Genomic DNA, 27,180 nt, shown 5'->3' with positions numbered 1-27,180 from the left:
GCCCATAGTAATCTGCCACCTTTAAGTGGCTACTCTTTGGCCCATTTGTTTTACTATTACAAATGTACCTACTTAGCTAAAAATAGATGAATAGGGACATATGACATTATTTTTACAAATCAATTAAATCCTAGCCTTAACCCTTTTTATACTTCAAGCCACAATCATTGAAGAATCCTGATGAAAATAACTTCCATCAGAAAATCAACATTTAGAATTTTGGACCTAGAAGATACTTTAAAGATTTAATAGGAGAATTCATTTACTGCTGAGGAAAAACTATAAAACACCACCATACCCATCAATTTACAGAGATATATCTATCAATCAGTCTATTCATCTATTATGGATTGAATTGTGTCCCTCCCAAAATTCATACGTTGAAGCCCTAACCCCTATCACCTTAGAAGGTACCCTAGTACCTTAGAAGGTTATTGACAATAATCCAAAATGATCTGACAAGTATTTACTCGGTGCCTAAACTCTCATGGCACTCACTCAGTAAAAAAAAGACTACACAGTCCATCCTACTAACCACTGCTAAAACTAATGAAAATATTAGCTAAATAAACAGACATAATAAGGCATGGTCATCTGGGCATAATGCAACTCAGCACTGGTTTTATTACTGTAGTCCCAAAATTTGCAACAATGAGACAAAAGCAGAGACTCATACTGGTAGTGAGTTAACTAGCACAATTTCTTGAAGGTAATTTGGCAACAATAATATTCTGTATAACCTTTGACCTAGTAATTTCACTTATAAAAATCTACCCTAAGGAAATAATACTGGGTATGTATAAATTTAATAAATATGTATAAATTTAATAACAAGGATATTCAAAGCAGTGTGTTCATAATAGTGACACATTTTGAACCATTTATTTGGAAGCCTCAAGGTCTTATATAAAAGTGAACTACCATGAAATTACCTATTAACAAAACATGTCCATGATACAGCTTAATAATAAAAATAAAGCAGCTCAGAAAAATAGGGACAATATGACACCACTTCTATTATTTTCCCCCTTCATATGTATGCCTGTGTACCAAAATATTTACAACAATTCTGTGTGAATTAGTAGGATTATGGCCATTTTCATCTTCTTTATTTTGTTTAGCTGCTTATCTCTAATTTTCTATACAGTGTATGTTATCTTTGTAATTAGAAGAAACACTTCTTGTTACAGTACTATCATGTGCCTTATGATTTTTGCTCTTATCCATAGATATTCTTAGTTACTAAGAAAATACTATGGATGAGGTTATGTTAGAACACAGAAAAGCAGGCCAGGCTGCAATAAAAAATCAACTATGGGACAAGGTAAGAGAAAAAAGCAGAAACATTCTAGAAGTAGTCAGGGCAGGGTCGGTGCTCAGAAACAATTCCCCTTATGGAGTGCCTGAGAGCCACAAGAAGGTGGCTGTCCCACAGCTGCTAACTCCAGACCCCTGCAGCATTTAAAGACTCAAAGATAGGGGAAACCTGTAACTCTCTGGACCTCCTTAGGGACCCCGAGCTGTACCTCTGTTGAGCCCTCTCTGTGCAATGCTACAATACATATCTCCCAATGTTCTGATTCTTTTAGTTTCTTGATTAATTTATTTGCCCTTTCGAAATGTCCTCTAATTCATTACAGCCTTCCCGGAATTGCTGTCTGGCTTCTCAACATGTGATATCAGATGTCCCATAAACAACAGGACTATTATATTAAAGCCGTGAATTAGATCCAAGCATCCTATTTCTCCCCAAGCCTATTAACTTGATGTTCTACAGGCAGAATCTCACTTAATTTGCCATTTACAGGATAACCTTTCCAGGTGTATCTTTCAAATCCTTCCTGCTGTTCTGGATACCTCTTAATATCTGTATGTTGGGAAAAATCATTTGAATGAGGTAAGAAAATTAATCCTGTTTTTTTTCCTAATGGAAGAAAACTGGAGGAGATGAGCACACAGTGCCATCAATTCATGACTGGACAAAACTCTTAAGAGGACTGCCTTCCTAAGGGAAGTACAAAGGGCCCCTCACTGTGAAAAGCAATGAATATTTCTGTCTTTGAAATGACCAGATTGGGTGGTCAGAAGGGTCAGGTACGGAAATTACCTTTTCTTCGACATTTTGCATTAGTTATACAGTAAAAGACAACTGTCTTCAGGCACAGAACTGTCACCAAACGTTCCCAGACGCGGCAGTTTAGACTACTGATGGTTTGCAGGATTAGGGGGAAAAAATCAAAATGAAGACTCTTCTGTCTTCTACACATGTGCAGAAAAGCAAGAAATTCTAATTCGGGGGGTGGAGGGGCACACACATATGTAACAGCAAGGCTAAGCATATTTTCAATGAAAGGAGATTTAAAAATCACTTTCCCACCTTTATAACATCTCTCAGTATCATACTGAGAAAGAATGATGTACGTTAAATACATAAAGATAACACTAGTCAGACATAAAAAATGCCCAAGACAAATTTAAATGACCATCATAATAAAGAATCTGTTCTTTTCTTTTTGTGTTCCCCCTAGGATTCTGTCAGTAAACTAGAATAAACATGTTATTAAAAGAGAATCAATAGAAGGCTTTAAAATATACACTACCACAAAAGGTCAAGCCCTGGGATCGATTTTAATATAACATTTTTGTGCAGCTTCCCAAAGGGTTCTTTTCTAATATTGTTCTTCATTTTTCTCTCACTTTGTTCCCTGACTGGTGAATGTGTTGTTCTTGTCTGCAAAAGGCTGTCTACGGCTGAGTTTGCTGAGTGTGTGTCATTCCTATGAAAAGCTGCTAGAAAATGGAAAAAAAAAACCACCTCAAAAAACATTTAAACGTAGTGGGAGGATAGATACAAGAGAGGATGAAGCACAAGGCAATGTTCAACTCACGAACTGTACAGGAACACTGAAACTCAGAACAATCTGCCATCACAGGCCGCCCTGGGCTTTTGCCTCCCCTGGTACCTTGGGCGAGCACTGACCCCTGGGAGGCAGGAGGGTCAAAGAAAGTGGAATAAGTTCAGGTTTCAACCAAAAACTCTCACCACACCAGGTGATGATGTGGTGAGAGTTTGCAGATGCAGATTTTCAATATACAAATCCATGTGACTCCTGGTTCCTCTTGAACTTAAAGGACCAAATGTTCAAAGGAAAAGTGGATGCCATCGACAGGATTCATGGGAACTAATCAGAGGTACAGGCTTCCTGACTTCTGTCCCAACTTTCAAGGCTCAAAGACAGATAAATCACATTCTGGTCCGATCTCATATAAATATGAACGCACGGGCTTCCCTGGTGGCATAGTGGTTAAGAAGCCGCCTGCCAATGCAGGGGACACGGGTCCAAGCCCTGGTCCGGGAAGATCCCACATGCCATGGAGCCAACTAAGCCCATGTGCCACAACTACTGAGCCTGCGCTCTAGAGCCCGCGAGCCACAACTACTGAGCCTGCGTGCCACAACTACTAAAGCCCATGAGCCCAAAGTCTGTGTTGCGCAACAAGAGAAGCCACCTCAGTGAGAAGCCCACACACCGCAATGAAGAGTAGCCCCCGCTCGCCGCAGCTGGAGAAAACCCACACACAGCAACAAAGACCCAACGCAGCATGAATGAATGAATGAATGAATGAATGAACGAATGAATAAATAAATAAATAAGAATGCAGGGACTTCCCTGGTGGTCCAGTGGGTAAGACTCCGTGCTCCCAATGCAGGGGGCCGGGGTTCAATCCCTGGTCAGGGAACTAGATCCTGCATGCCTCAACAAAGATCCTGCGTGCCGCAACTAAGACCTGATGCAGCCAAAATAAATAAATATTTTTTAAATAAATAAGTAAGTAAATATGAATGCATGACACAGTATATATTTTACATGTTCCTAGTTACAAATTCTATGTTTTTGGTTGCCAATAAAAACAGTCCAAAGCCCAGATTATAGTCTCATAATGTCAGTTTTTTACTTTCAGACAACACTAAGCAACCGTCTCAGGACAAGACAGAAAAATAGATTATTTCTGCCTAAGTCATCAGAAACCAGAGAAATTGTTGCCTCTGGAGTTAAAAATGCAGCCCCCCAATCAAAAAATGGATGCCAACTAAGCCTGCTAGAAGGGAAGATGTGAACTGCAGCTGCTCCCTAAGAACCAAGAAAGCTTGAAGTGTTGGGAAAGAGGCGTGGGCTTGGAGTAAAAGAGAACTGGGCTTAAATCCTGAGGCTGGCTTTGGTCAGTAGCACAGCCTTGGGCCAGGGATTTAGCCTCTCCCAGTGGCATTCTATTGTAAAATAAACCCACAAAGAGCAGAGCTACCACAGCCATTTCTCCTCAGTTGCGAGGGTGTGTGGGGGGCGGGTATTTTGCGTCTGGGGGAATGTAATGTGAGGGGCATCATCCTGCAGGCTACCACCTAGGCTAAGGCAGGCCTCGTCAGAAGGCTCTTGGCAAGTTCGGAGCTAGTGTATGCAAATGTACCAGCACAGCACCTGGTAAACAGTAGGCAATCATTCAATGATAGCTGCTGTAGTCATATGATGCTCCTGCCTCTTTTTCCTTTTGGACAAAGTCTATCCCATTTTAATCTATTTACCACAACCATAAAGTACTGTTGTAATTTAGTGATGCATTCTTGTTGGCACTTACTATATGACAACGAGTTTTGCCCTCGGAGACCTTTATATTCCAGTTGGAGGAGACAGTCAATAAACAGATAAAGGGCTAAAGAAACAAGGCAGAGAAAGGACAGCTACAGTGAGAGGACAGGAAAGAGAATGACTAAACAAAGCAATCAGGGAAAGCCTCTCTGCGGGGTTGAGAAGAACCCTAAATAGTAAGAGGGAGTCAGCCATGCAAAATATGAAATACAAGTATTCTAGGCAAAGAACTATGCAGGCACAAACAGGTTTGGCAGCTGCTACAGCTGAAATGTAAAATGGGAGGGTGGTAAGAGATGAGGCCCAAGTGCATAAACATAAAGGGCAGCAGAGGACCAGAAGATCAAGGGCAAGATCTGGATTTTATGCTAGATCTAATGAAATGCCGCTAAAGGATTTTAAGCAAATAAACTGCCATGATTCCAAATGCATTTTTTAAAGCACACTAACACTGCTTTGTGGAGAGCAGGATCTGGGGGACAGGACTGGCTCCATGCATGGAAACTTTACAGTAGCTCAAGTGAGAAATGATAATGACTGGGCATATACCCTGAGAAAACCATAATTCAAAAAGAGTCACGTAACAAAATGTTCATTGCAGCTCTATTTACAATAGCCTGGAGATGGAAACAACCTAAGTGCCCATCATCGGATGAATGGATAAAGAAGATGTGGCACATATATACAATGGAATATTACTCAGCCATAAAAAGAAACGAAATTGAGCTATTTGTAATGAGGTGGATAGACCTAGAGTCTGTCATACAGAGTGAAGTAAGTCAGAAAGACAAATACCGTATGCTAACACATATATATGGAATTTAAGGGAAAAAAAATGTCATGAAGAACCTAAGGGTAAGACAGGAATAAAGACACAGACCTACTAGAGAATGGACTTGAGGATATGGGGAGGGGGGAAGTGTAAGTTGTGAAAAAGCGAGACAGAGGCATGGACATATATACACTACCAAAAGTAAAACAGAGAGCTAGTGGGAAGCAGCCGCATAGCACAGGGAGATCAGCTAGGTGCTTTGTGACCGCCTGGAGGAGTGGGATAGGGAGGGTGGGAGGGAGGGAGACGTAAGAGGGAAGAGATATGGGAACATATGTATATGTATAACTGATTCACTTCGTTATAAAGCAGAAACTAACACACCATTGTAAAGCAATTATACTCCAATAAAGATGAAAAAAAAAAGTAATAATTATGAAATCTTAGAATAAAAAAAAAAAAAGAAATGATAATGACTTAGACCAGGGTTTCTCATCCACGGCACTACTGACATTTGGACCAAACAATTCTTTGCTGTGCGGGGCTGCCCTGTGTTGGAGGATGTTTAATAGCATCCCTGGCCTCTACCCACTAGACAGATGCCAGAAGCATCCTCCAAGTGGTGACAACCTTAAAGGTCTCCAGATGTGGCCAAATGACCCGTGGAGGTGGCACTGGGGAGAGGCGGCAAAATCTCCCTCAGATGAGAACCAGTTTGCTTAGACTAAGTAAGGAAAGAAATGCGTGAGAGTCATGAATTTGCAATATATTTTAAAAGCAGAAACATAAAGGCACGAAGGAGGGAGCAAGAATAATCAATAATCAAAGTTCTGATGTTACTCTCAATTTGTTAGACTAAGTTTTCAATAGTTTGAGGAAAGTGCTTTCTAAGTCAAATCTACCTGGGGCTGTACAAACAAGTTAAGTTACATAAACTCACTTGGACAATAGTTTGGGCTCCTTTTCTTTAAGTCTATAAAAACTGAATTGTACAGCTGACAGGTATATTCATAAAGAAATACACAATTTCCAACATATTAGAGCAAAATCCACAGAAATATTAACTTTCACCCACTATCTGACAGTATTTTGACAGTTTTATTTCAAAATATAGTCATGTGAATTAAAAAAACAAAAATACCCCAAAAATCCCTTCATTGTGAATTCTTTTCAAAACTAAATTCCTTATTTAGTGAGCTCCACAATCAAGGCAAAATTGTACTAAAACCTGAAAAACATAAATATTCAGTAAAACACACCAAAAGAGCCTTAGATACAGCATTCATACTAACATATAATAGGTGGCCTCCCTGTTGGACCAGAAAACAATTTAGCCTCTGACATACAGTCTAGCAGAGTGATGATGAGTGTGGCTTCAGGTTCCAGACTGCCTGGGTTCAAATCCCAACTCCTCTATTTTCTGGGTATGTGACTAGAAGCAAGTATGAACCTGTGTTTCAGCCACCTCATCTATGAAGTGAGGGTACCAACAGATCAGAACCTGCCTCACAGGGTTGCTGTGAGGATTAAATGATCATTACGTGCAAAGTGCTTGGACCAGTGCCTGGGACAAAGAAAGTGTTCAAAAACTGTTAGCTATTACTACTACTTATTGCTTATTATTAAATGTTATTGCTATTAGTATTACTTCTTAGGTAAAGTCTTCTTAAATAGTGTATATCATCAGATTTTAAGTGTACTCGAGATCTGCTTATTCTGCACATAGGGGGAGGACCACACTATATGATTGGGTGGGGGAAATAAAACAAGCTATACAACATTATTACTTCAATCTCATTTTGTTTAAGAAACAAACTATACGAAACACTGTTAAGAATACATTTCCCTTAGGGTAAAATATGTGAATGATTTTAAGGGGGAAGAGCAGGGTAATGGAGGAGAAGGGATAAGATGACTTTTTATGCTTGTATATTATCTGAATTTCTTTGAAATATATTTCTTTTGTAATTTTTTAAAATAAATCAACATTATCCATGTTTTCAATAGTTTGCGGAATGCCCTTTCTAGATCAAACCTACCACATTCTGTAGCAATAATGAAAATTGCAGAAACTGTTGGGTAATGGTTTTTAAATTAATAGACATTTCCCATATTAAATTAGTGGTTTCAAGTGACTTTTTTGGTTGTTTTGATTTGGTTTGGTTTTAATCCATCAACCTATCAGGAAAGCAAAACTGTAATCTATGGATTTTTTTAAGGGATTTTTGTTTCACTCTAATAATCATTCACAAAATGGCACCAGGAAATGAAGAATTTAAGAGATCTATTCTAAGAAGTTGTGAAGGAGCTCAAATTTAAATCATTAACTGAAACATTTACAGGATTAACCTCTATTTTTATACTTGATGCCAAAAATCACACTAAAATCATTTTAATGGAATAAGTTGAAAAAATTTCCAAATGACTGGTTTAAGCCTGGAGGAGCTACATAGTGTATGTGTAAGGAAACAACTGTAAATAGTATATAACTAATAAACTGCCCCTGTGCTAGCTGCACATTACTCAGTGGAGGAATTCCATATTTGAGTTCCAAAATCACACTGTCCCAGCAGCTAGATTTTTTCATTGATTTAAAAACATGTCAGTTTGTGGACTAAATGTGACAACATCAAAATACTCTATCACATAAAAGGCAAACAAATAGTAATAAATACTACAAACCAAACCCAACAAGTGAAGCAACACAACCAATACAAAATAAGAAAATGAGTCTAAGTTTCTTTAAAAAAAAAAAAAAGGCTAAGGATGAATACAGAAGGAGAAATCCAAAATGATTTCCACTTCACGATCGTCTATTAAAGTAAGTGCTGTGCCTCTTTATTGCTTCCCACAGAGCGGAAGGGCCCGATTGCTCCAGAGAACTCTGCAGAGCACTACTGGGCACGTGTGTGCCTCACTGACTGGAGGCAGCACTCGCCTCTAAAGTTCACAAGGCAGGGCCCCATCTGCTTCCACACAGCCCGCCCTGCTGTGCTATTAAGAAAAATGTCCCCATCTTAAGCTAACAAGAAATTCAAACTGCCACCACCACTGAAAACGTGGACACCAACGACATTTAATAATAAGTTATAGCCAACCTGAATAAAGAATATTAACTTTAAACACAAATTCTCAAAAGATTTTGGTACTAAGATAAAGGAAGTTTTAAAAATATCACCCAGAGCAGTTGCACAGATCTAATAACCAGGAGCACACAATCGAGATCATTTCTAAAAGATCTTTTATTTACTAATGGTTTAGAGGTGAAAGCCCAAGCAAATGTTTGTTACCTCTTCTCACAACTGTAAATGAAAAACTTTAAAGAGAGCATTCCCTATACACAGAGAAAGGTAATACTACAGGATGGTGAAGTGCATGAACTTGACAGAGACTTCAGTTCAAACCCCAGGCTCTCCACTTACCAGATATGACTTTGGGTAAGTTTCTTCTTTACCTCTCACTTTCCTCACTTATAAAGTGCGGACAATAGAGGTGTTGTGAGGATGAAGTGAGTTAAATATATAAAGTGCTCAGAAAATACAAGAATCCAACACCTATTATTTTTTTAATGTTTTCATTTCAGTTGGGCACATGGGTCCTGTACTCCGAAATGGTTTTCATAACATAATGTGACCCCAGTGTGTGTATTCTACGTGTATGCCATCTATGAACTGTTGAGAAAGTTTTCATCAAAAACAAATGACAGCTGCTCTGGATAAGAATGGGATGCAAAAGAATATGGGTTCTCTCAAAAAAATATTTATCAGAAACTTAAGATGAGCTACTCGTTTTTAAGGGTTTTCTGCAATCAGGAAAGGGAGCGGGAGGTTTACTTAAACATGAAAATGTGCCAATGTTTAGAAATATTATAATGCTGAGATAAAATTTACATCTGAATTATAACTATGTCACCCGCACTCCTTTACAGCTAGAGGCTCTACTGGCTAACCTGTTGAGGTCAGAAGAGGAAGAGGAGAACCCTGTGTATTTCTCCCCAGTTGCAGAGCAAACTGCCAAAGGAGGGTCTCATCCTGCTACCCTCCTCCTAACAAGGCATTCATCACCAGCAGAATCAGCAGATGGCTCCCAGAAGGCCCAGGACTGAGGGCTCAGCAGGGTAAGGCCCAGCCTACACGGACCACTGTCCGTAAGTACAGACTTCTGGACACAAGGAAATGGACATGAGGCCACTGCCCACTCACCTTCTAAAATGGAAACTGAACTGAGTCTCTCCAGCAAATGCTGTTTGGAAAAGAAAAGTTTACTCCTCACAAATGAAGTGTCCCAATGTGAGAGAAAATTAGTCTAGCCAGAAGTTTCTCAAACTAAGCCCTATGCTTCCCAGGTTTCTAGGAAGGGAAAAGGTGGGGGAAATGGCTGACAGAGCTCTAAATCCCTAGTCCTAGCTATAAGCAGATGGCACTTGAAGCAGTTTTGTATCAGAGTTCTGTCAGGTTTCCTTTGAATAAATGTTTACAGGGTGATGGGACACAATATGATTCTATCACCTCAGCAACAGAGTACAGGGCTCTGGGGCAGGCAGCCCAATTCAAGTCCTGCTTCCACTGCTGACTGAAAACTTTACATATGTCTACTTGAGTCATCTGTTTTTATAAAACAGTGATAACACTGACAAAAAAAACATTAATAGTTCATGTGAAGAATAATAAATGATTTACAGAGTATATTACAATGTCCGCTCCCCCTGAGATTGTTCTGGGTAATGGAGAAACTTCAACAAGAACTATAACAACTATAGGACACTCAGAAACCAACTCCTAGAAACTTCCAAATGCAGAAACCAACTCTGGCACAAATTACTTCAAACACTTGCTTCATGAGAGAAAACACTGTAATTACTGTCAAAAGAAACATCTGAACAAGAAGTGGTTGAACATCACAGCTGCTATTACAACCAATAAAAAAGTTACAGATTTCTACAGCATGCTTGATTGATTCTGGTTTTCCAGGTTTAATATTCCTACATGTAAAAATAGCTTCTCGAACAGAATTCAGGGTAGGAGTCTACAACAGCATAACATCAATAGGAAAGAAAACTGGATTTGGAAAAAGTAGAGAGATGTGAATAAAACACAGACTGGATAATCCAACCTTCTGTAATTGTTGGTTATAGAAAGCACTTGTCTCTATTAAAAATAGAAAAGTGCCACTTGAAGAAAAAAGATGAAAGTAGCAGATGGCTAAAGATTCCAATACTTAGTACATACATAGCACTTCCAGTCATTTCCCAGTGAAAAGTACTGGGTGGTAAGGATGTGATCTATTACATTCCGAACGAGTTAGGGCTTTACTTTTAAGCAGAATGGAACAGAAAAGTTAAAGGAATGAAACCACAGAAACACAATATGCATTTAAAAAAAAAAACAGCTTTAATGAGGTTAATAAAATAATTAATCTAATATATTGGGATTTTTATACTACAGAAGGATCTCTTAAATGTCAGAGCACATAAATATTTTCCAGATAATGCCAATCAACCATCCATTGCGCCTACTGGAGCCAGACCCTGGGGAATCTGCTCACAACACAGCAGGGTACAAACTTCTGTAATCACCTTCTTTGCAAATGTTTGTAAATTAGAAGTGAGATTCATTGCCTGTGACAGTTGTGAGGACCATGAGAAAATACTGACTGCTAACTGATCTTTAACGTCACTTAAAAACTACATTTTTATGATTAAAGCCAGTGATAAATATTAGTGGATCAACAGAACTTGTTCCCTGAAAGTTGGTATTTTTTTTTAATTACTATATACCTAGAGATGACTTGCAGGTTGAAGGTATGTAATTTCATAACAACTGTGTAATATGTGTCGATGACTAGAAAACAACGTTTAACACTACACTAATTTGAAACAAAGATTTATAACAAGTCTCTAGTACCTATAGTCCTTGGTTAATGTCTGATTTTCAAAAGCACAGTTTTTTTGTTTTTAACATAATGTGAAATGTATATGCGTATGTATACAGAGTAGACTGCCCTTCCCAGGAGAATGTCAAGATTTTCCAGTACGAATGATTCATTCAATCATTCAACTGAACAAATATTTGTGAGAGTTTACCATGTGAAAGATGCCACACTAAGTAGATGATTTCTTACATTATGTATTTTCAATGTGACACTAGGCCCCCCAAACACTGTTTTTCTATATTGGATTCTTTCCTCCTTCCTTTTTCAGCTTTTTCCTCCAAAGGCAAATAATATCAAAAAATAAAATTAAAATGAATTATTATATATAGTGGATTTAAACAGAAGACACCAGCCCTATGAATTTCACCTTTACTATGAGAAACTAAGAAGTATTGATACAAACAAGTTTTAAGCCTTTATTTGATGATATAAGTTCTTATTTGATGTGATAAATGAAAAAATAAATGGACTGTGCTATACTCTAACTTAACCACACAGCTGATAAAATTTATGACTAATTGATTAAACCAAATTATTTTGCGTCTCACAAATCTAATGTAATTGTTCAAGTAATTAAAAATGGGGTAAAATCTCAACTAACATCCACCTAAAAACAGCAAGCAAGTAATCTTGGTTGATGTACAGCTAGTTACAACATCAAGTAACTATTCCCTTTCTTCTTGGCTTCCTGAAAAAGGTTATTAAAATGGAGGCAACTTTCACTTGCCTTTATAGCTATAGAGGTGAAATTCAAATGCCAAAGGTCAGAGGTCAGAAGTAGTCACATTTTTCTTGCTATCAGAGACTGACTTTTGGAGGTAGGGCACAGGAGAGAAGTAAATCACATTTTAAAAGTCTATACTCAAACTGTAGCATATTACATCCTTGCTATACTGGCCAGCTATAATTGTAACACATTATGGTCAGCTATAATCCAAAACACACAACAGAGTATCACAGCAAAAACAGACTGCTAACACGAGCATTTAGTTTGCTCTTGACTCTCAATACACCAAACAACTATTCCATCCATTATATGTTGTGATAAGCAAACCTACGATTCCAAATTAGATCCAACAATTTTAGTGTGTGTACTAACTTTATGTCAGTGATTCTGGAAGGCATCAAATCACTCAAGATTCTCATAAAACAGAATAAGATCTAAGATAAATTGAATTGAGATTCCATGTGTAAATGTTTTTTAGAAATGAGAATATAACATATATAGCCATAGTGCTTAAAATTAACTACGGCATCGCTGTGGCCCTGGTAGAAACCTCCTCCTCGAAAGCAACTTTTATTAGGCCACATCTGCGTATTAGTTTTAAAGAAGTGGAAACTTGGATACACAACAACGTCCTACTATACAGCACAGGGAACTATATTCAATATCCTGTGATAAACCATAATGGAAAATAATATAAAAAAGAATGTTTATATGTATAACTGAATCACTTTGCTGTACAGCATAAATTAAGACAACATTGTAAATCAACTATACTTCAATTTAAAAAATAAATGAAAAATAAAGAAGTGGAAACTTAAAGGAGTTCAGGTAAATTCTAAATGGCCTAATAAAGTATCTTCAGTTTAAATGATTTCTGAATGGGTTCTAATGTGTGTGGCATGACCAGTCAGAGATGCCATAAAAGGATTTCTGAATTAGGTAGGCGATGAGGCAGACACTCAAGAAATCATTTCCAGATAATTACCCTAAATGTGACTGGATTAAATACTCCAACCAAAAGACAATGACTGGCTGAATGGATACAAAAACAAGACCCATATATATGCTGTCTACAAGAGACCAACTTCAGACCAAGGGACACATACAGACTGAAAGTGAGGGGATGGAAAAAGATATTCCATGCAAATGGGAATCAAAAGAAAGCTGGAGTAGCAATACTCATATCAGATAAAATAGACTTTAAAATAAAGACTGTTACAAGAGATAAGGAAGGACACTACATAATGATCGAGGGATCAATCCAAGAAGAAAACATAACAATTGAAAATATTTATGCACCCAACATAGGAGCACCTCAATACATAAGGCAAATGCTAACAGCCATAAACGGGGAAATTGACAGTAACACAATAATACTGGGGGACTTTAACACCCCACTTACAACAATGGACAGATTATCCAGAGAAAATAAATAAGGAAACACAAGCTTTAAATGACACAATAGACCAAACAGATTTAATTTTTATTTACAGGACATTCCACCTGAAAGTGGAAGACTACACTTACTTCTCAAGTGCACATGGACCATTCTCCAGGACAGGTCACATCTCAGGTCACAAATCAAACCTTGGTAAATTTAAGAAAACTGAAATCATATCAAGCATCTTTTCCGACCACAATGTTATGAGATTAGAAATCAATTACAGGAAAAAAATTGTAAAAAAACAAACACATGGAGGCTAAACAATATGCTACTAAATAACCAAGAGATCACTGAAGAAATCAAAGGGGAAATCAAAAAATACCTAGAGACAAATGACGATGAAAACACAATGACCCAAAACCTATGGGATGCAGCTAAAGCAGTTCTAAGAAGGAAGTTTAAACCAATACAATCCTACCTCAAGAAGCAAGAAAAATCTCAAATGAACAATCTAACCTTACACCTAAAGGACCTAGAGAAAGAAACAAAAAAAACCCAAAGTTAGTAGAAAGAAAGAAATCATAAATATCAGAGCAGAAATAAATGAAATAGAAACAAAGAAAACAAGAGCAAAGATCAATAAAACTAAAAGCTGTTTCTTTGAGAAGATAAACAAAATTGATAAACCTTTAGCCAGACTCATCAAGAAAAAGAAGGAGAGGACTCAAATCAATAAAATTAGAAATGAAAAAAGAGAAGTTACAACAGACACTGCAGAGATACAAAGGATCATGAGAGACTACTACAAGAAACTCTATGCCAATAAAATGAAGAACACGGAAGAAATGGACAAATTCTTAGAAAGACAGAACCTTCCAACAATGAACCAGGAAGAAATAGAAAATATGAACAGACCAATCACAAGTAATGAAATTGAAACTGTGATTAAAAATCTTCCAACAAACAAAAGCCCAGGACCAGATGGCTTCACAGGTGAATTCTATCAAACATTTAGAGAAGAGCTAACACCCATCCTTCTCAAACTCTTCCCAAAAACTGCAGAGAAAGGAACACTCCCAAACTCATTCTATGAGGCCACCATCACCCTGATACCAAAACCAGACAAAAACACTACAAAAAAAGAAAATTACAGACCAACATCCCTGATGAATACAGACGCAAAAATCCTCAACAAAATACTAGCAAACAGAATCCAACAGCACATTAAAAGGATCAGACACCATGATCAAGTGGGATTTATCCCAGGGATGCAAAGATTCTTCAATATATGCAAATCAATCAATGTGATATACCATATTAAACTGAAGAAATAAAAACCACATGATCATCTCAACAGATGCAGAAAAAGCTTTTGACAGAATTCAACACCCATTTATGATAAAAACTATCCAGAAAGTGGGCACAGAAGGAAGCTACCTCAACATAATAAAAGCGGTATATGACAAACCCACAGCAAACATCATTCTCAATGGTGAAAAACTGAAAGAATTTCCTCTAAGATCAGGAATAAGACAAGGATGTTCACTCTTGCCACTATTATTCAACATACTTTTGCAAGTCCTAGCCACAGCAATCAGAGAAGAAAAAGAAATAAAAGGGTACTTCCCTGGTGGTGCAGTGGTTAAGAATTAGCCTGCCAATGCAGGGGACACAGGTTTGAGCTCTAGTCCGGAAAGATTCCACATGCCGCGGAGCAACTAAGCCCGTGCGCCACAACTACTGAGCCTGTGCTCTAGAGCCCGCAAGCCACAACTACTGAAGCCCGCACACCTAGAGCCTGTGCTCTGCAACAAGAAAAGCAACCACAATGAGAAGCCCGCACACCACAACAAAGAGTAGCCCCCACTCGCCACAACCAGAGAAGGCCTGCGTGCAGCAACGTAGACCCAATGCAGCCAAAAATAAATTTATTTTTTAAAAAAAAAGAAATAAAAGGAATACAAACTGTAAAAGAAGTAAAACTGTCACTGTTTGCAGATGACATGATACTATACATAGAAAATCCTAATGATGCCACCAGAACACTACTAGAGCTAATTGATGAATTTGGTAAAGTTGCAGGATACAAAATTAATGCACAGAAATCACTTGCACTCCGATACACTAACAATGAAAGATCAGAAAGAGAAATTAAGGAAATAATCTTATTCACCATTGCAACAAAAAGAATAAAATACCTAGGAATAAACCTACCTAAGGAGGTAAAAGACCTGTACTCAGAAAACTGTAAGACACTGATGAAAGGAATCAAAGATGACACAAACAGATGGAGGGATATACCATGTTCTTGAACTGGAAGAATCAATATTGTGAAAATGACTATACTACCCAATGCAACCTACAGATTCAATGCAATTCCTATCAAATTACCAATGGCATTTTTCACAGAACTAGTACAAAAAATCTTAAAATTTGTATGGAGACACAGAAGACCCTGAAGAGCCAAAGAAATCTTGCAGGGGAAAAAAAAAAACGGAGCTGGAGGAATCAGACGCCCTGACTTCAGACTATACTACAAAGCTACAGTAATCAAGACAGTATGGTACTGGCACAAAAACAGAAATATATATCAGTGGAACAGAATAGAAAGCCCAGAGATAAACCCACGCACCTATGATCAACTAATCTATGACAAAGAAGGCAAAGATATACAATGGAGAAAGGACAGTCTCTTCAATAAGTGGAGCTGGGAAAACCAGACAGCTAGATGTAAAAGAATGAAATTAGAACACTCCCTAACACCATACACAGAAATAAACTCAAAATGAATTAAAGATCTAAATGTAAGGCCAGACACTATAAAACTCTTAGAGGAAAACATAGGAAGAACACTCTGACATAAATCACAACAAGATCCTTTTTGACCCACCTGCTAGAGTAATGGAAATAAAAACAAAAGGAAACAAATGGGACCTAATGAAAATTAAAAGCTTCTGCACAGCAAAGGAAACCATAAACAAGACAAAAAGACAACCCTCAGAATGGGAGAAAATATTTGCAAATGAATCAACAGACAAAGGATTAATCTCCAAAATATACAAACAGCTCATGCAGCTCAATATTACAAAAAAAAAAAAAATAAATACAAAAAAAAAAAACCCAATCAAAAAATGGGCAGGGGCTCCCCTGGTGGCGCAGTGGTTGAGAGTCCGTCTGCCGATGCAGGGGACGCGGGTTCGTGCCCTAGTCCAGGAAGATCCCACATGCCGCGGAGCGGCTGGGCCCGTGAGCCATGGTCGCTGAGCTTGTGCGCCCGGAGCCTGTGCTCCGCAACGGGAGAGGCCACAACAGTGAGAGGCCTGTGTACAGCAAAAAAAAAAAAAACAAAAAAAAAGGGCAGAAGACCTAAATGGACATTTCTCCAAAGAAGACATCCAGATGGCCAAGAGGCATATGAAAAGCTGCTCAACATCACTAATTATTAGAGAAATGCAAATCAAAACTACAATGAGGTATCACCTCACACTGATCAGAATGGCCATCATTGAAAAATCTACAAACAATAAATGCTGGAGAGGATGTGGAGAAAAGGAAACCCTCCTGCACTATTGGTGGAAATGTAAATTGATAGAGCCACTATGGAGAACAGTATAGAGGTTCCTTAAAAAACTAAAAATAGAATTACCGTAAGATCCAGCAATCCTACTGGGCATATACCCAGAGAAAAACATAACTCAAAAGACACATGCACCCCAACGTTCACTGCAGCACTACTTACAATAGCCAGGTCGGGGAAGCAACCTAAATGTCCATCAACAGACAAATGGATAAAGAAGATGTGGTACATATATACAACGGAATATTACTCAACCATAAAAATATTACTCAACCATAAAAACCATAAAAAATATTACTCAACCTAAATGTCCATCAACAGACAAATGGATAAAGAAGATGTGGTACATATATACAACGGAATATTACTCAACCATAAAAAGGAATATTACTCAACCAAAAAAATATTACTCAACCATAAAAAGGAAAAAGAATATTACTCAACCATAAAATATTACTCAACCATAAACCATGAAATTGGGTCATCTGCAGAGACATGGATGAACCTAGAGACTGTCATACAGAGCGAAGTCAGAAGGAGAAAAACAAATATTGTATATTAACACATATATGTGGAATCTAGAAAAATGGTACAGATGAACCAGTATGCAAGGCAGAAACAGAGACACAGACATAGAGAACAAATGTATGGACACCAAAGGAGGAAGTGGGGGTGGGATGAATTGGAAGATTGGGATTGACATATATACACTAACTAATATGTATAAAATAGATAACTAATGAGAACCTGCTGTATAGCACAGGGAACTCCACTTTGCTGTACAGCAGAAACTAATACAACGTTGTAAAACAACTATACCCCAATTTAAAAAAAAAAAATCATTTCCAACCTAACAGAGGTTATGGTCTAGAGTATGTACAGACTGTACTGACAAAATACAGTTCTAGGATCCTATCTGCCCACGTTTCCACATGCCTGAAAGCACCTCACACTTGCAGTCTGCCAGCCTGATCCTGAATAGTTGGCATAGCCTGCACATAAGCATCAAAATTTGCAAAACTTTTTCCAGTCAGCAGTCTGGAAAAATCCCAGGTACAACAGCAGAATGCTGTGTCATCAAGGTTTTGATGGCACAGAATATGATACCATGTGGAAAAACAAACACATCAAGACCCTGAGTCACAGAACAATTTAGAAGAATTAGAACCAACATGAACAGGTTTTGAGTCCCTTAACCTTGGGTTTCTCACTATCAGCACTACTGACATTCTGGCCCAGATAATTCTTTGTTTTTTTGTAAGGTTTGTCTTTTTTTGGGGGTGGGGGGTATCCTGTGCATTACAGAATGTTTAGCAGTATCCCTGGCCTCTACCCACTAGATGCCAGTAAGACCTAACTAGTTGTGACAGCCAAAAAACGTCTCCAGACATTTTCATGTGTCCCCTGGAAACCAAAATCTCCCCTAGCTGACATGCCTTAACCTATTTATTTCACTTACATTTTCCTTTTTATGAACATACAAGTGATAGGTTTTTAGAAATTCAAAGTCAGTCTTAATGAGCTCTTTCAATAAAAAAAATTCTAAGATATAAACTACTGGGTTATTATCTGCAGCAATTTTTTTCTTAGTGGTACGTCAAATACAATGCTTCTTAGAAATCGATGGCATCTTCAATTCAATGAAATTCAGCCACCCACCATCCTTTCCCCTTTATCATGGAACCGTCATCCTGGAGAATTACTTCTTCCTCACTGTGTAAAGTTTTAAGTACTACCCAGTTCTTCCCTACCTAGTGGTTCTCTAGTCTTCCTTTTGAGTCCTTTCAACTATCTAATATTCTTCTAAAAATTTCCTTGCTTCCCAAGTCGGCCAGAGTTAAGTTCCAGTCTTTCAACCAAAAAAACCTAACTGAAACAAGGTCCTTATTAAGCTAGCCTGACAGAAAATATTTCAGAGTATTTCCCTGCCATGAAATTCACCAGCCTATTAAAAATGTTGGTGCTTCTCCTTTACCATTCACCATATAGGTGGAGTGAATGGGGTACAGATGAAACAAGAATTGTTGTAACAGTGTCATGGGGATTCACTGTACCCTTCTGTTTTTGAAGGTGTTTTAAAGTGTCCATAATAAAAAGGTTAAAAATTATAACTATCCTATAAAGAAAAATATCACAATGGAAATAATTTCCAAAGTCCTTTCTGCATACGTTGGATCCCTTACACTTTCATGTGCCTATGCCCCAATCTTAAGGGCTTAGGAACTCAACTACAGTTATGGGTACATCTGGGGTGAAAAGAGAAGACTTGGAAAGCCAGGCATATACCACTGACAGTCCAGGACACAAGGAACCATCTTCTAAAACTGCTTCCAAGGCTTTACTCAATTAAGGCAACAGATACAATTATCTATAAATGCTTTGTTTCTCCAAAAAGTTGCTTTTAAAAGACGGCACAGAAAACCTTTTTAATGCTTTTTCTGAAGTTTCTTCTCTGGTTGAAAAAAGAAAAAACATAGCTATTGATTCTTCTAAGAACTATCATACAGATAAACACACACTTTTTGCCAAGATTTGACAGCTGGAAGTTTGCATGAAGAAGGCTTCAAACAAAACATTTTTTTTAAAGAGAAAACAATAAAAAAAGGCTGTACCACCCTCTGCTCCCCTTAAAAGTGACAGAAAATAAATTCTTTATCAGTAGTCATTTGTCCCAGGTTACAGCTAGGCTGCCAACCCCAGTCCACATGAGAGATGAAATCAGCCCTCACTGGCACCTTGTATCCATCTCATCTGCCCTTTACCTTTCATAGAACAGGAGAACAAATGGGAGCTAAGTCATGGAGGGGGAAAAAAAACCCCACCACAGTGAGAATTACTGTAACAAAAGCCTGTACCATAGGGGAAGAAAGGAAGACAAAAAATTCCTATGTGAAATATAATAAGCAAAGTAAATATGAAGGTCTAACCAAAAACTCCTTATTAAAATAAAATTCAATTAAAAGTAATAAAATTTCAAAGACAAGGAATTCTACCATAACACATTGATTTTCTCTGCTTCTTAATGAAAATGGTCTCAGTTTTTTTGAATATTTTAACTTCACTATCTAATTATATACTCCATCAACCTAACCCCAATTAAATAATTATGAAGTGCTGCGTGGGAAACTATTGAAATATGCGTAGACACTTTTAGCAGTACTAACTACATCTTGATTTTTAAAACCCTAAGCCATGAGCCTTCTCTCTTTCCTGAGAAAAATGGTGGTCTTAATGTACAGTAAAACTCATGTCCTGTTCTACACGTTTCAGGCAAATCGGACCTAGCTTATTTAGCACTTCGTGAAAGAGAAGAAATGTTAGAGAACATTTCATAAACCCTCACTTTAGAGATGAAATATTTAAGGCCCAAAGAGGTTAAATTATACACTGAAGCCCCTATAGCCAAGTGAAGATGAGACTCCAATTCAAATATTCCTTACATTAGCTCTCTCAAGCAAACTAGTGAAGCAGCCCAAAACACACACACACACACACACACACGCACACAATCTTACAAACCATCTACTGGTAGTGGTCATTGTGCATGTGAAAGATATTTGCATAATCATGTAATAATAATGCTTTTTGCTATACGGAAATTTCAGAAATAGCACAGATGGGAAGCACTTGACTCTATCTTGGATTAAAATGTATCCACATATTTCTATGAGTAAGTATATATTTTAAGTCTTTAAAAAGTAGTACTTTTACCAAAAAAAAATTAACTATTTTGTTTTGAATATTGCTTTCTTTTCAGTTTACAGCCTTTCAACATCTTTTTGAATCAGCACATAAGATCTACTTGACTGTCTAATATTCCACTGTAATAAAATTCCGTGTACCATAATTCACTCATGCAGCCCTCCATGATGGGCATCTGGATTGCTTCCAGTTTTCTATTACAAAAACATTTCAGTGAACATTCTTTTAGCAGCTGTTGTTAGAAGTAGTAATAATGACAACAATAATATAGATGTATACAAAAAAATCTAGAGGAATGAAATGTTCAAGAGTGGTTATCTCCGTAGGATGAAATTACAGAGGATTTTGTTTTTTCAACCTTACACTTATCTGTAACATCTTTGACTTTTTTAAGTGAGCATACTACTAATCAGTGCTACTTATTAACATGGGTACTATCTATAACATATAACATTCATTATTAGCTACAATATTGTTAACCTTAATACCCATAGTAGACGATGTAATTTTCAATCATAAATTATATTCATTAAAAGAACCTAGCCTGAGAAGTGCCAGGAGAATCCTCAAGAACTACTTCTCACATATTGAAAAAACAGGACTCAATTATTCATGCAACTAAGAAGTACACAAGAAATAAAATGGTCATTTACAATTGAGTTTGGGAAGGGGATAACCTAGGGCTTTAACAAGCACAATCCAAAACCAAAACCATCCACGTTCATACATGTTCAGCCAAATACAAATGACGAGTCTTATTATAATCATTCCTCTCCAGAAATATTTCATAAATATGACAAGTCTGCCAAAATCTGTCTCAAACACCATGAAGCTCACCGTTTCTGATTTTCAGATTCTTTCTTGGCCTCCTCCAGTGCCAGCTCCTCAGCCACTCTTCTTTTCAATTCTTCATCAGAAACTAAAATCAATAAAGAGGGGAAGGAGATAAAATAAGTGACTTCTTTAAACAAAAGCATCAGAATACTCAGGAAGACAAAGCTGAGACTAGATCTTAATAGGCAAAGTTTTGCCAGCTGGTCAGTGTCTCCTTGGAACCACCTAAGCAGGGTGGAAAAGACCAATTAGTGCACTTCAGGAGTAATTTAATCAAGAGTTCCCTGGTGACCTAGAAATCTCCACACCTGCCAGAAGTTATAATAAACTCAAGGAGCTGCTTACTGCCCAGTGGGACTGAGCCATTAAGTACAAATTCTTTAAAATGATGTCCTACCATTAAAGTCTGACAACTGCATAGAGGGGGAGGAGAGGGTGTAAGGAAGGGACTTCAGAGAGGAAAATGACACCAAAACATTCCTACTTTGATAATTAAACATTTTAAGAAATCACTTATTAGAGAAAGAAGATCATTTGTAGTTACATTCATTTTTCCATGATTTACAAAAAAGGGAATTTATGACTCATATTTAAACCCATATTTTTTGGAAAACGTCATTCAAATTCAAGTGCCAACAATTGGAGAGAGAGACAGAACAGTGCTGAGAACACGGCTGGAGCTTTCTAAATAACTAATGACTTGATCTGAAACATCTGGTCTTTCCAATTAGAAGATTTTGTACAATATGTTTTGTAAGATTCTTACAGCTATGATAGCAAATAAAATAGACAAATTTTACATACTCTTTTAAGAGCTTTCCATAAGAAATAAGCAAGGACTCTTTCCTCTTCAGTACCCAAAACCCACTACCCAAAATTATGACCAAGAAAGCACCAGAAACACTTAAGATCTAGGAATACACACAGGACCTAACAAGTATTTCAACTGGTTGAGCCTACTAGATGGAAACTAGACAGTACTCTCTGCTCTTCAATGACATTTTATTTGATAATCTTGCATTATAAGCACCTTGCCTTATGGAATATGCAAAAAATTAATTACAACAAGATATGCAAAAACTTTAAAATTTAGCTGACACTGGGCAATAACAAAGAAGATATATGAAAGGTCTAAGGATGTCTTCTCTTATTTGTGGACTATCAGAAAACAACATCATCAAAGGAGGTGAAAAGACAACCCACAGAATGGGAGAAAATACTGGCAAATCATATAGCTGACAAGTGGCTTGTATCCGGAATATACAAAGAATTCTTACAACAGAACAACTGAACAGAACAATAAAATGACAACAAAATTAAAAATGGGCAAAGGACATAAATAGGCATTTCCCTAAAGAAGATATTCAAATGGCCAATAACTGCATGAAAAGTCACTCAACAGCATTCATCATTAGGGAAATGCAAACCAAAACCACAATGACTTACCAATTCAAACCCACTATAATCCAAAGGACAATAACAAGTGCTGGTGAGAATGTGGAGAAATTGAAACCTTCATGCATTGCTAGTGGGAATGTAAAATGATGCAGTCACTATAAAAATAGTGAGGCAGTTTCTCAAAATGCTGAACATAGTTACCAAATTATCCAGCAATTCCACTGTTACGTACTGTATACATCCAAGAGAACTGAAAATATGTCTACACAGAAACTTGTACATGAATATTATCACAGCATTATTCACAATATCCCAACAGTGGAGACAACCTAAATGCTAATCAACTGATGAAGGGATAAACAAAATGTAGTATATCCATTCAGTGTGATATTATTCAGCCATAAATAGTTATGAAGTACTAATACATGCTACAACATGGATGAATCTTGAAAACATTGTGCTAAGTGAAAGAAGCCAGACACAAAAGGTCACATATTGTATGTGCCCACTGATATGAAATGTCTAGAAAGGGCAAATCTGTAGACAAAGGAAGTAGATTAGTGGTCACACAAAATTAATGAATTAAAACTAGAACAGGGAATTGTTTGATTCAGGCAAATCTTAAGACTTTTTTTTTTCAGCATTAAACGTTCAAAATAATACAAATCCCACTAGAGAAATTACAGAGAGTAAGAGCTCAGCAAGGAGTCTGGATATGGATAGTCTTTGTTTTTCTATTAGCTAGACTTTAGATAAATCAGTTAACCTATCTGACTTTTGATTTCCTCATCCAAGAACAAAACTGGGTAGGTTACATAGGTGTCAGCTGGCTATGAAGTTCTCAGCTATGCACTCTATAAGGTGATGATTTTCACATTTTCATCTCCTTCTTATAAACAAGCAAAACAACGTGACACATTTTTTCAAGTTGTTCACAGCGGGTAGCTCTATTAGTAGCAAAAACTGAGACAAATATTTCACCCAATTAGTACTACCTGATCAAACTATACTCTGAGGTGTACATACCAGTTAGGATCAACACACAGTCAGACCATGTGTAAAATCACACAAATTCCCGATTGCTTCAAATTATTGCAGCAAAATTTTTCTCATGCAAAATTCGATCAAATTCTCAATCACAATTCAACTGAATTTCACTCAATTAAAACTAGGCTTCGGTAAGACCTTGGTATACCAGGTCTAAGCATGAAGCAGTGAGATCCGTTTTCTAAGTGAGCTGATACAACATATCTTAGTAGTGCACTGTATGCCTCTTACATAAGGGCTTGCTACCAGGGGAAGAGCCAAAATCAGCAGTGAGCTTTTCATGATGATGTGATAAACCTGGAAGGGAACGGTAAGGACTCCATTACCACATGGCGACCAGCTGGGTGGCTGGGAAGGCAGCCATGCAAGAGAGACTGCAGAGAAGGAAACGCAGCTTCAAGGCTTGTCTTCCTTCTCTATATAAACTCCTGCCTCTCATGCCTGCCAAGGCACCTGCCGTGGGGTGAGGTGGTAAATACTGATAGATGGAGATAATGGTGGTATCACCTAGGGAGGCCAAGAGAGGAGGGAGAAAGATGGGAAGAGGAAGCACAAGAGATGCAAAGGTCAGGGAAGCTCCAGAAGCCACTGAAGAAGACATGCCCAAGGGACCGGCTACCTCACATCACTTCTGGTCAGTCAAGGGACTAAAGCATAGCTGTCTCTCTAATGCCCTAGCTATTTCTGGAAAAGAAACACACACACACACAGACACACAAAACTTTTGGGTCTCACGTCCAAGGTCACAGCTGAAAAAGTAATTACCTTAGCTATAATGGAGAATTTAAAATAACAAAAGATAAAACATGACCAAGCATAAAGAGTTTAAAATCTAAAATAGCAATTCAAAGCCCAGGCAGGAAAATAAACCAGCGTGGTAATGGGTTTTGAGCAAATCTAAGTTTCAAGTTATTTGTTTTTCAATCAATAGAATACAGAAAGCAACAACATATTTCTTCTGATAGGTCTGGTCCAAAGTGCATAAGGGAAAAAGATATACCATTTGGAGACCAATATTCAAAATGGCTTTTCTGAAAACACTCTTTTCAGCTTCAGGATCTGAACATTCTCTCAAATAAAACTGTTATTAAACTAAAAGGTCAGTGTTTCAGGATGGACTACTTTAAAAGAAGCACAGAAAGGCCAACTTTGCCTATTAGCACAGTGAGTTTCCCGTAGATCTTTGAGGACTGGCAGAGTTTGTGAAATGAGAAAAAGTAAAAATGAGAAACTTTCAAGCCATATAAATCAGACTGGCCACGGAAACCTGCAAAACAAGTTCCGGCTCAGTAACTAGGGTTCTAAAACTTTCACATAACATACACACTTCCCTTTTAAAATGTATTAAGACAAAAGGATGCTTTCTTCACACACTTGTACTCTGTACTTGCTAAAACGTTCTCAGAAGCGATTTTTTTTCTCAATGAACACAAAGACTGGCATTTTGTCAGTTAGTTATAGGTGATACAACACTAACCATAAAACACATGAGAAAAAAATCAAGCATTACAATGGCCTGGTTAGAGCAAGTCGGCCCTAAACCCTTTATTTGAAACTACTATTGAAAATAAGAAATATTTGTATTAAAAGCAGCTCAAATTTTTGTTCGTTTTTAGTAAACAACATTCTAAACAAATGTTTTGGTTAGTCCAAAGGCAGCTTTACTGACTGCCTAGCAATCTTTTGCTCCCCTTAGCCACATTCTAAATTTTTAAGTTAAATTCTTAAGAAATTCTAAGAATCTCTAATTTCTAATTTCAGGATCAAATAAAAAACTCCTAACCTTATACTACATGATTCTTAGTATTCTTAGGAACTGTGAATACCATGGTCTTAATTCTCAGAGAAAGTGTAGCATACATTTATTACACCTCACCTGTGTTCTATGTTACCTGACAGTGTCCTAATTCTGTTTTCAGAAACTGGTTAAACGAGGGGTAAAGAGGGAAGGGGTGGAGAAGATGGGACACTATATTTAAGACAGTTCCTTGAATGGTGGACAGAAATGACTCCAAAAGACGAAATGACTTTATGAATGGCTCATCATCTATGAAAAAAACAAAGACCGAAAATACAACCATGATTGGAGACTTACACGGATTCCCTGGACCTCAAGGGACATACCAATTTCCTTTGTAACTTTTTCCGCTATGACTTTCCCTTTCTTTCATTTTCCTAGCATAATCCTTACAGTATAATTCCCTCCCCAATTACAGTATTTCTGAAACAATCTCCGCAAGTTACTTAATAAAAATTATGGCTTGCCTATTAGAAAAATGTCAGGTCCTTTGGGATTTTTCCTTTATTCCATTTCTTTCTGGTTTTACCATTTACTGATACATACCATGTCCAATTTTATAAGCCCTATTATTTTCATGTGCTAGTTTAAAAACACCAAAGAGAACTATGAAAATCTACTCTCAGAAGAAAATAAATGTATGTAATTGCATAGCACCAGCAGCAGATTTTAGATAAACACTGGACTCTGCCAGGATTGAGACAGCTGAGCCAAAGCTTATACCGTAAGATACAGCCAAATTAAATTTTCAGCTCCATAGAAATATCCATTAATCTTATAATTTCAATAAATTCATTAATACAAAAAAAGCACTGATTGTTTAAAAAATAATAATGGAAGCATCCATGCAATCAATGAAATACAACACACAGTTTATCAGAAGTAAATGACTCACAGCATGTGGGTTGCAGGATAAATCTTGTCTTGCTCCTTATCTTATAAAAGGTACAGAGTTTGATTAGAAGAGTCAAAAGATGGCTAGAATAAATCTCAGGGGTCAGAAAGAAACATGTAACAGTTTGCCATTATCCATTTGTGGCACCATCTAGTTAGCAGACAAACCTGAGTTAAACACACACACAGAGTGTGTTAAGTATGATGATATTCAGCTGACAATAACATTTACTATCACCTTAAGGATAACGTACCCTAAGACTGCCTTCAAAAAAATGCCATTTGTCTAGATACCTGGCAGGGTAACTGAGGCCACTTATACATTAAAGCTAATGACAATGTTGGAATGAAAATCCTTAACTGCAGTTTCAAAACCATAAATATCAAATGAGAAGGCACCGTGTTACAGTTTGGCAACCTAAACATTAACTGTATCAGGTTAATGGCTTATTTTGTAGTATTATTGCTCC

At 37.3% G+C, this 27,180-nt stretch overlaps 1 protein-coding gene across 2 annotated transcripts in view; it reads right to left on the bottom strand.

The window, feature by feature from the left end:
* The window catches only part of CHCHD3 (coiled-coil-helix-coiled-coil-helix domain containing 3), a 287,932-nt gene that overhangs the window by 208,492 nt on the left and 52,260 nt on the right, over positions 1-27,180 (bottom strand). For both annotated transcript variants that reach the window (XM_060305301.2, XM_030853845.3), the window contains exon 3: positions 21,577-21,658. In XM_060305301.2, coding sequence (XP_060161284.1) covers positions 21,577-21,658 — 82 coding nt within the window. The remainder of the gene's footprint in view (positions 1-21,576; positions 21,659-27,180) is intronic.

This window comes from Globicephala melas, chromosome 9, assembly GCF_963455315.2.
Source record: "Globicephala melas chromosome 9, mGloMel1.2, whole genome shotgun sequence".
Taxonomy (NCBI): domain Eukaryota; kingdom Metazoa; phylum Chordata; class Mammalia; order Artiodactyla; family Delphinidae; genus Globicephala; species Globicephala melas.
This window is presented reverse-complemented; position numbering and strand designations above follow the sequence as displayed.